Here is an 11,392-nt window from a genome sequence, read left to right on the forward strand (position 1 = left end):
CCCAGGGTGCCTTATTATTATGAAGATGAGGGGAAACAGAGAGCTGCAAGCTGGTTTCCTGCAGCCCGTCATCACCTCCCCCTCTCTCTCTCCTCCTGTGTCTCTCCCTCTCGCTCCCCCTGTGTGTCTCCCCCCCCCCTCTCTGTCTCTCTCCCCTGTGTGTCTCTCTCTCTTTCCCCTGTGTGTCTCTCTCTCCCCCTGTGTGTGTCTCTCTCTCCCCCCCTCTCTCCCTCTCCCTTCACCCTGTGTGTCTCTTTTCCCCTCCCCCCCTCTGTCGCTTTGACATGCGGGTGAAACTGAACGGCGTCGCTGATGCATGATGCTTGTTTTCCCTTCCAATTGTTGTTTTCGTTGTTCTGTCCCTTTCCTTTCACTTCTGTTTGTTTGTCATTGTAACTCATTGGAGAAAAGCGCTGTTTCACGCAAGTATAGTACCTTATTACAGTAACTAAGATATCCTCGTTTTACCATTAAGCGTCAAAACTTGACGGAATAAGTTGAGAAGGGTACATTTTAGGTAACCCTTCCTTTTACAGTCCGGTAATTACCAGGCATTTACCCGGTAACTACCAGGTAATAACCTGGTAATTAGAAGTATTTACTGGGTTATTACCCAGTAACTACCAGGTAGTACCAGGTAGTTATACTGGGTAGTTCCCGGGTAATTACCCGGTAATTACTATATATTTTTCTGAATATTACCTGTTATTTACTTGGTGATTACCTGGTATTTACCCAGTAATTATATATTACAGATTGTAAACCTCCACTATCACCCATCAATTAGTCTAAATGTGACCGTGTTAGTGTGACAATAACTCAGATCTTTATAAGGTAATTACCAGGTATATACTCAACATTGGACAGGTATTTACCCAGTAACTACCAGGAATTTACCTGGTAATTAGTAGTATCTCCTGGGTAATAATCTGGTAATTACCAGGTAAATACTCGATAATGACTAGATATTTTCTTGACAACTACCAGGTATTTACCTGGGAATTATCTGGCATTTAACCAGTAATTATAGATTACAGAATATAAACCTTCCACTGTTACCTATCAATTCGTCTAAATGTGAGCATGTTAGTGTGACAATAACTCCGATATGTACAAGGTATTACCAGGTATGGACTGGTATTTACCTGGTAATTAGAAGTATTTACTGGATATTTACCTGGTAGTTACCTGGTATTTACACAGCCTTTAATCGATGTTTACCGGTAACTCTGTATTGAGCTGGTAATTACCCAGTAATTAGAAACTTGTACCACGTACACTCCAAAACATTATCAAGTAAAACCTTGCAAGTTACCCTGTAAGTAAGTTGGAACTGTACTGTAAAAGGAAGCGTGGTTTGTTTCCCTGGTATTACCATGTACTTTCCTGGTAATTGTAGATTACTGTACAATCCTTCACTATTACCCATCGTGTTGTGTAGTTTTGACTGTGTTACCTGGCAATAACTCAGATATTTCCCCAGTATTTACTAGGTACTTACCTGGTATTTACCCAGCATTTACTCGATATTTACCCGGTAACTCCCATGTATTTACCTGTTAATTACCCAGTAATTAGAAACTTGTACCACATACATTTCCAAAACGCTATCAAGTAAAACCTCACAAGTTACCCGGTAAGTAAGGTGGAACTGTACTGTAAAAGGAAGCATGGTTTGTTTCCCTGGTATTACCTTGTACTTTCCCGGTAATTGTAGATTACAATCCTCCACTATTACCCATAAGGTTGTGTAGTTTTGACTGTGTTACCTGGCAATAACTCAGATATTTCCCCTTTAATTACCTGGGATGTACCCAGCATTTACTTGATATTTTCCTGGTAACGCCCATGTAATTACCCAGTAATTAGAAACTTGTACCACATACATTTCCAAAAAGTTATCAAGTAAAACATCACAAGTTACCCGGTAAGTAAGGTGGAACTGTACTGTAAAAGGAAGCGTGGTTTCTTTCCCTGGTATTACCTTGTACTTTCCTGGTAATTGTAGATTACAATCCTCCACTATTACCCATCAGGTTGTGTAGTTTTGACAGTGTTACCTGGCAATAACTCAGATATTTCCTATTTAATTACCCAGTATTTACTAGGTACTTACCAGATAATTCCCAGGTATTTACCCGGTAATTATCTGATATTTACTTGCATATTTACATAGCATTTACTTGATATTTTCCCGGTAACTCCTATGTATTTACCTGGTAATTACCCCGTAATTACAAACTTGTACCACATACATTTCCAAAACGTTATCAAGGAAAACCTCACGAGTTACCCTGTAAGTTAGGTGGAACTGTACTGTAAAAGGAAGCGTGGTTTGTTACCCTGGTATTACCTTGTACTTTCCCGGTAATTGTAGATCATTAACATCCACTATTACCCATCAGGCTGTCTAGTTTTGACCGTGTTCTCTGACAGTAACTCAGATATTTCCCCTGTAATTACCAGGTATTTACCCAGTATTTAGAAACTTGTACCATACATTTGCAAAAACATTTTCAAGTAAAACAGTCAACAAGCAGTTCCACCAGGATGTCCGTTGCTCTCCCGGCTCTTTCACTGTCTACCGACCAGGCCGGAGGCTGGCGTCCTCCATTTGTGTTCCGTGCATGCCAAAGTCTTGGCTCTCCGCTCCGACACGGTGTCCGTGAGTCGGCTTCTCCACCTACACTGCATCGGTAATTAGCTGTCGGGAGATAGGAGGAAAACACCCACAGTTCCCAGGACCTACCCAAAACAGCACCCCCATACCAGCTATCAAATACATCAAGATAAAACACATTATTATTATTATTACGTGTCCTCACACACACCCCAACCCTGTGACAAATACGCCAAAACAGGTGAGCTGTCAAAGAGAGTAACTTTATAAAACTCTTAAAGTGCATGTCAAATACCCGAACAGCATTTTTGTAAACAAACTCTTAAAGTGCATGTCAAATACCCGAACAGCATTTTTGTAAACAAACCGCGTCACTGGGAGAAAACAAGAAGACGCTATGGACCCAGCCTTGAATGGATCTCTACCTAGGTTTACATTTTTAAAACTACAACAGTTCACACAACTTTAACATGACACGCATACATTCCTTGTATCCAAAAAAAGTGCAAAACTTGTAACTGTAAACTTGTAACTGTAAATTGTTATGGTTACATATAAAAAGTGCAGCGAATTTTCGTGTATATTTTGAATGTTTTAACAAAAATACAAAAAAAGTGCAAATGTTATGTGCACTTGGAATGTTTTAGTAATTGATAAATAATAGAAAAGAGCAGTGAACTTTCATAAAAAAATACAGATCTTTAGATCAAATAAAACCAGGGTTGAACTCCCCATTGACCACTAAAAAAAGTGTTGTATAAAATAACACTGACAAATCCCTGAAACAAGTGCAGTAAGAAATAAAAATACATAAAAATAAAATAAAATAATTTAAAGCTGCATTCAGCAATGTTGGGTGAGTGTTTGGTCAGTGACTTGAAACCCCAAACCCCTCGCTGTCCTCTATCTCTGTCCTGTAGTCCTGCATGCAGGGCGGACGTATCTCCGCAACCGTAAGTCGTAGAGACTCAGGGATGGCGGCGTTGAATTCGGGGTTACTCAGCGAGTTACCGTTGCAGAGAAACATCTGCCCTGCATGCACGACTACAGGAGAGAGATAGAGGACAGCGGGGGGTTGGGGGTTTCAAGTCACTGACCAAACACTCTATTTCAGTAATTGCTGTCAGAATATAGAGCCATTTCACACTTATTTTAACAAAAAAACATTGCTGAATGCAGCTTTAAATTACTGCACTTTAGGCCTTTACCCCTCACTTAGGCAGTTTATATTTTATCGGGAGCAGCTCTGTGGACTTTTTCATTGCAGCTATCTTGTCCTGCAGGGGTTGGTTCGCATCTAAAAATGCCTTGCATGTTTTTGAGTAGTTCCCCAGAGTATCCTTTTCTTTGAAGACAGGCAGCTCCCCAAAGTCGGCGCCCTCTGCGGCGATCAGAACATCTGCGATGACCGCAGTCAGTGCGATGGTGTTGCGGTCAACACAGAGTTCCTCACAGGTGTTGGCGATGCTCCGGTTTTGCCGGAACACCTTCAGGACAGCCCGGTACCTGTGGACAACGTCCTCTGGGGTCAGAACTACAAGACACATCAAAAGAAAATATAGGTTAACACAGTGTCATAATTACACAAATAGATTGATAATCCTGAGTATACATGACATGACATTCAGGAGTTAAACTGGTCATCTTGTGTCTGCAGTGCACTACTCTTCCTCACTCCAGTGTTACATTGATACAGTCCTGGATACTCAAAAATACATAACTGTTTCGTAATAGGGCCAACCTTGAATATGGTAAATGTCGCCTATATCAAATTGTGTGTGTGGGTGAGTTACCTTTGCCTTATGCCTGAGAAATAAATCGACATGAGCATGCTACACTGAAATTACGATTGACATGTGACTGCAGTGTCTCAATAAAAATGCTTCCACTAAGATGAAAATGTTCCATAGACCTTGCTAGCTAGGTCCATGTGACAGGAGTCTGCAAAAAGCCATTAGCCACCAGGCCATCTATCTTCAATTGTGGAATTAAAAATAAAATAAAAAAAGGTAAACTTTTGCCCCAATTTCTAAAAACGGGGGCAATTTACCAAATTTTGGGGGCACTTAAGAGAATAAAATAAATCAGTGCATGTTTGTTAAGTGTAATGTGTTGTCATAAGTGTTTGTATGTGCATTGTTCCAGAAGCAATCGAAATGTGAGCCATCTTTTTCCAGATGATGGGTTACCTCTCTTTCCAAATGATGTGGGTTTTCTAGTCTTTTTCTTCTTTCTGTCATCATCAGAGGAGTCTGAATACTCGGGTCTTTTGTGCTTTTTCTTACTCTTCCTCTTCCTCCCTTCACAAGAGTCGTCTGAGAACTCAGAAGAGACTGAAGAATCCCCCCGTCTCCTTTTGTGGGACCCTTAAACAGAGTAGTAAACGGTTTTTATTTATTTAAAACTAAACTCAAAGATGTACATGTGGCAACGAATTGTTGAATTGTGAGTACATCATTACATGGGGCGCTAAGGAGATAAAAGGACAAGGACAACATGCGTACAATTTCAATACATTAGGTATTTAAAAGTCTGATCATATGGGGGACAGCGCTCTTCCTACAGCGCTCAGTTCTGCAGTGGACCAGGTCCAGTTTGTTTGAGGAGCGGGTCAGGCGTTGGCTTATAGAAGCCATATATAAAGCCATATATAAAAGTTAGTACGGTAAATATATTAGATTTGTTTATTTTGATTGTCCTTTTTCATTTTTATTTGAGTGTTAATGAGTTAATAACTCATTAACTCAAATCAACTCTCAATAACTGTCAAACTAGATGAATGACTTCAAAACCGTCATCTAGTTTGACAGTTAATGTTGAGTTAATGAGTTATTAATTTGAGTTAGTATGGACCAGTGATGTCACTGGTCCACACTTTAACACTCAATAACTCTCAAATTAAATGACAGACTTCAAAACAGTTTACAGTTTTCTGATATACTACAGATGTTCTAATTATACAAAGCTGGTTGAAAATGGGCGGAGTGTTCCTTTAATGCATGAAGTTGCTAAATCATAGGGTGCACAACAGCACTTGTTTTTGTGAGTGTGTTCTTCGTCGTCTTTCTCCGGTGTGTTAGAGATGGAAATGAAAATCAAATGAACTGAATGATAAAATAAAAGAATTTGGGGGGCATGTTTTCACCCGTCGACCGCGGTTTTTACGGCCATTCAGATATTGAGGGATCACACTTTTCAAGCAGTGTAAAGGTACCTAAACCAAAAATTCCCAGATTCTCGAAGCCTTTATCATCACATCTTACTTAATTTGTTAATGTAGATGAAACTGTGAAGGTTTACAATATCCCTGCAATCAATGTGTATATTGTCAGTTTATTTTACAGCTGTTCCTTATTAACTTCCATTGTATGTTTTGATCATGATTATTTAATGTTTGCTCATTTAATGTTCTTTATATTTAACCTCTTTATTTAACCAGCCAGTTGTCATTATGCCAGCCAGGCATGACGAAAGTGAGATGATATGACAAAATCCAGTCAGCTGATGAGCAGGTACAGTAGCTAGCTTGTATGTTTAGCAAGATGAGAGCAGATGGTCGCCATCATAATGGGGGGGGGGGGGGGGGGGGGGGGGGGTGGTGTGACTCCTTTTCATTTCAGAGCCCATTGGCCCTTTTCACTTCCCACCCCAGAATATGAATGAGGGTTTCCAACTTCCAATCTATTTGGTGTTCCAGTGCTGGGGCCCTGGTTACTGTTCTACTAGTACCTCTGTTGCTTCCTGCATTTTAGACACAAAATGGGTGAATTGGGTGGGCTGGGCAGTGAAAACGGCTAATGTCAGTCAATCTAGCTCCGAGTCCGGCTCACTCTGCTGTGCTCCACATCTTGTTTATTGTTTACTAAAAGGATCCCCATTAGCTGCTGCCTAGACAGCTAGTCTTCCGGGGTCCAAGACCAAATATACAATGCATGACACACAATGATTAAAATTCAAAAAATCTTTACAAGTAAAAGAGTAGAAGACTAAATAAACAGCTAATCCAAACTAAGACAGACAGTGCGATATCTTGTGATATTCTTTGTCTTGTGTCAGACGCCAGCTCAGGTCCACTCCACGGTACACTTTGTGTATTTTGTGAGACGCCAGGAGACAATAAATACGATGACGGGATCATCTAATTTCAGGGGTATTAAACAGTTTTTGTTTTACCTGAGTGATTGTTTAAATGAAACACCTGATTAAGTTGAAAATCAGGCACTTTTCAATGAGGATATTCAAATTCAAGCATATTCCTCACCTGGAAAACAAAATTTCTAGGCTTTATACTAACCCTGGATATTTTTGGGGGGCTGGGCAGATTCACCCTTGCCCCTGGCTGCATTCCTAGACTGCAACCATTAAATAATCGAGACTCCTTTAGACTGTAGATACAGCCTTCCATGTTGGTTTAGGGAGGAAGATTTGGGAGGAACAGTCTAGTTACCTTTTGAAGTTGAGGGGCCGGCCCCAGTGTAGAGAGCCTTCTCCCTGCTGAAGTCCCGCTGCTCCTTGAGGAGCCGGTTCTCCTCTTTCAGAAGACGGATTTCTTCCTTCAGTAGCCGATTCTCCCCTTTTAGTTTCATCAGGTCAGCCTTGAACTTGGCCATGGTTGATGAGTGTGGTTGAATCTCTTCAACAAAAAAAGATGCAGACAGATGTATTCAATACTTGAATATGTTAAGATCATTTTTATTATTTTGCCGTGTTTACTCCCAAATTCGTGGTCAGTCATAAGCCGTTCCATTTCAGTTACACGTCTAAGCTTTGTAGCAACACAACCCTGCATGGCAGTAGCAAGGAGAGTGGCGTGCCATTTTTACATGTCACCTATAGAGAGCCGAAGGAATGAGTCCGGAAATCATTGATGCCAACAGTCCTGGTTCTTCACTGTTTTCGCCTATGGGAGTTTTGAATGGGTTTTTGAAGCGATGCTTCTAATAATCTCTCTGGGCAATGCTGGCTTAATCAAACGCGAACCAGTGTTTAGTAATATCATCTTCACACACGAGGACCACTTTTATGAGTTTTGAAGCTTTTACGTGCCGTTAAAAGGGCGGCTAGCTAGCAAACGGCTAAATATATATATTAGGGGTGTCACAATATATCGTCCCAAGAAATTTCGCGATAGTAAAACGTCACGATCTGTATCGTTGAGATGAAATCTCATATCGCGTTTTTTTTTTTTTTTTTTTTTTTAATAGACTAAGAAACGTCTTTGTTTGTTGAAGTTCAATGTGTGGAAAGTAGTTCAGTTGAACAAGTCTCTGAAGAGACACATGAGAAGTTATACAGGAGAGAAACCATTCAATTGAGTTTCTGGCAAAACTGTTTACTTGACAGGAAAAACTGAAGATGCATAAAAAATAGACTAAGAAAAGTCTTGTTGTTTGAGTTTGAAGAAAAACTGAAGATGCATAATGAGAATTTATACTGCTGAGAAACCTTTTAGTTCAAAGTAAATCTAAGTGACGGTGTAACTCATTCTATTTCAAGATAAGCCTTATCTCCAATCTCATGTTTTTTCTAGTTGTTATTGTAATAACAATTTCCCACAACAGCATGTTTTGGATTTGTGCATTTCAAATCAAATACTACTTTTCCAGTCATATATTGTCATTATTCAAGTTTAAAAAAATATTGTTAAAATCGTATCGTATCGTATCGTTATCGTGAACCCAGTATCGTGATACGTATCGTATCGTGACACCCCTAATATATATATATATATATATATATATACGTCAATAACGTCACCACTTCAAAGGACGAACACGGAAATTATCTTTCCCTCACCTGGTTCATCCCGTTCAGCCCGGGGTAATCAGTGCACACATCCAACAACAGTCCAGGTTGAGCGCTGACGTGACGTGGAAGCCTATGCGACAGTGTGTAGTTCTGGATTAGTTTAGCTCGAGCTTTTTACTTCTAGGGTTCGCATTTAGGCTACAAAACTCATGAAAGTGGTCCTCATGTGTGAAGATTATCCGGCTGAACTCTGGTTCACGTTTGATTAAGCCAGCGTTGCCCAGAGAGATTATTAGAAGCATCGCGGCAAAAACCCATTCAAAAATCCCATAGACAGAAACAGTGAAGAACCAGGAAGTCCGGGACTTCCGCGTTCTGACTACAAAAATACGTCATCCCTGCGGCTCTCTATTCTTAATGAATTCACGCAACGGGGGTTTGGGCAATGACATCGTGCATTGGCAATGTCAAAGGGTGGCAATTGGACGATCTTACTAGGGGTGCACCGATTACAATTTTGTTGGCCCGTTACAATTTCCGATTTTTGAATAGTCTGACTTGCCGATACCGATTTTTGCCGATTCGGATTTTCTTTCTAAGAACAACAATTGACAGCTTACACAAACGTTTTTGTAATGTAACTTTGTTTGAAAATTAAGATTCATATAACAATTCTTATCATTTGCATGAAGTAGGACCATCTCACTCAAACAAATCTCAAAATAAAAGTGTTCCAGGTTACTGGACAGAGCTTTTTTGTGCAAATACAATGAACAAAAAAATTACATAAAATCCAATAGCCTATATCCCACAGCTATCATGCATTTACTTTTCCAAAATAAAACAGGTGCAACAGAACACCTAAATGTGATCCATGGACAAGGAGTTTATAGCCTAGCTCCAGACAAGTCCTCTTGAGTAAATGGTAAATGGCCTGCATTTATATAGCGCTTTTATCCAAATCGCTTTACAATCAGTAGGTACATTCACCCATTCATACACCGATGGCGGCAGGCTACCACACAGGGTGCTGGCACACCATCAGGAGCAATTTGGGGTTCAGTATCTTGCCCAAGGACACTTCGACATGCAGACTGGAGGAGGCGGGAATCCAACCACTGACCTCTTTTACCCAAAGCGATTGGTGGACCACCTGCTCCACCTCCTGAGCTACAGCCGCTACAGCCGCTACAGCCGCCCCCTTGAGAAGAAGGGGAAATGAGTTTATGAGTTACAGTAACGATCTGCCTGGCATGTCCCAGCATAAATGGCCTGCATTTATATAGCGCTTTTATCCAAAGCGCTTTACAATCAGTAGGTAGTCTACATTCACCCATTCATACACCGATGGCGGCAGGCTGCCACGCAGGGTGCCTACACACCATAGGGAGCAAGGAGGGTTAAGTGTCTTGCCCAAGGACACAACGACAGCAGCTGGGAGGGAGCGGGGATCGAACCGCCAACCCTTGCGTCATTGGCCGACCCGCTCTACCTCCTGAGCTAAAGCCGCCCCAGCATGCATTGTGCAGCTCCATTTCGCTACTAAATAGCAACCAAATGAGCCGAAATAGATATAAAAGGTAGTTCTAAATAATGTGTAATGGTAACACAACCTGCAATTGTAGAACATTTCAATATTGGACCAAAGAAAACATCGAAATGAAAACACCACCCTATGTGAAACATAATATATGTCCTCCTGGGCCTATATATATCCCTTGTCGAGTTAACATGATTTAGATAAGTGACAGGGGAAGCGCTTCTAATGTCATGTGCTATACTGTGATGTCCGCTCCAATAACTTGGCCCTACTTCACATTTAGTTTTACAATAAAAACACATTTATGCAATGACTTTACATAATGTAGGGTATATTTATGTGCATCATCCTACCTGCAGCAGGCGAGAGAAAATGATATCTTTCTGGACAAACTTTCACCAATCTAATTACGGTAATCTCATCATATAGGGATAGGCTATATTTTTCTAGCTGATCTTGCTATAGGGTATTTACATGCTTGCAGTATTTAAACTGCAGTTAGATTGGTTTGAGAAGCATAATAATATGGAATTATAGCCTATATATGGAGACAGACAGACGGGATGAAGGGAGGGGGGGGGGGCAGAGCGCTTGGCTTTGTCTGGTTTAACCTGATTTGTCCTGGAATTGGAGCTTAAAAGGCAAGCGTGTGACTCTTTACTGCAATTCTCCAATGAGCGGACTATGCATAATTTTACGCTTAAAAGGCGTGGTTATAATGGTTGAGGCTGCGTGTAGCACCGATACCAAAATAGCGAGTGCGCTGGTCCACACCCACTAACTGGGCTAGGCCAGGCCTTAAACGCAGTTTCTGCGCCGATTGCAACCATAGGGCCAACAAAGACTGAAGAAAAAGATGGTAATTTATGGTTATTAGTGGCTTTTGGGGACAATTTAAAATGGGTTTATGTTCAGGGATGCAAACTCATGCAGAGTGAACAAGGTGACAGATACACAAACCCACTCAGAATTCATTAACTTAAGTGCCCTAATTTGGGATAAAAAAGGTGACTGTCACCTAAAAGTGACTAGTTTGCATCCCTGTATGTTACCTTCATTGTCAGACTGGTTCTCTGGTGCAGGGTTCTCTGGTGCAGAGTTCTGCTCTGGTGCGTTCTTTCGTTTGGTTGTGCGTGTCATCGGCATGACTCTATGGGGGAAAATAAATTAATTCAGATAAAATTCAACATTTATGTCAGTCAAGTCACCGTATAATCCAATATGGACAGTGATTTGTGTGTCCCACTATTATTCCAAGGGAGAGAATGGACTATACATTCTAGTTGTTTATTTATTTGAGCTGTTGGCTCTTTTTACTCTGTACTTCTAGGGCAGTGGTTCTCAACTGGTGTAGCCTCAGGACCCACTATTTTCCTTGTCATGAAGTCGCGACCCAAATTTCAGATTTTTATTTAAACCACTCAAATTTATTGCAGAAAAAATAGCGCATTAATTTAATACACAATGCCTTCATGCACTGTTAT

General features: G+C 40.7%; 1 protein-coding gene across 1 annotated transcript; it reads right to left on the reverse strand.

The window, feature by feature from the left end:
• Positions 1-2,895: 2,895 nt before the first annotated feature.
• LOC310791704 (uncharacterized protein) lies at positions 2,896-11,046 on the reverse strand. The gene is made up of 4 exons (XM_083653359.1): positions 10,961-11,046; positions 7,068-7,253; positions 4,810-4,986; positions 2,896-4,154 (listed from the first exon to the last, which is right to left on the reverse strand). Exons 2-4 carry the CDS (start codon positions 7,228-7,230, stop codon positions 3,832-3,834), a joined length of 663 nt encoding a protein of 220 aa, XP_083509485.1. The 5' UTR covers positions 7,231-7,253; positions 10,961-11,046; the 3' UTR covers positions 2,896-3,831.
• Positions 11,047-11,392: the final 346 nt, after the last annotated feature.

The sequence above is a fragment of the Poromitra crassiceps genome (assembly GCF_964638095.1).
Source record: "Poromitra crassiceps genome assembly, chromosome: 2".
In the NCBI taxonomy this organism is placed as follows: Eukaryota; Metazoa; Chordata; class Actinopteri; order Beryciformes; family Melamphaidae; genus Poromitra; species Poromitra crassiceps.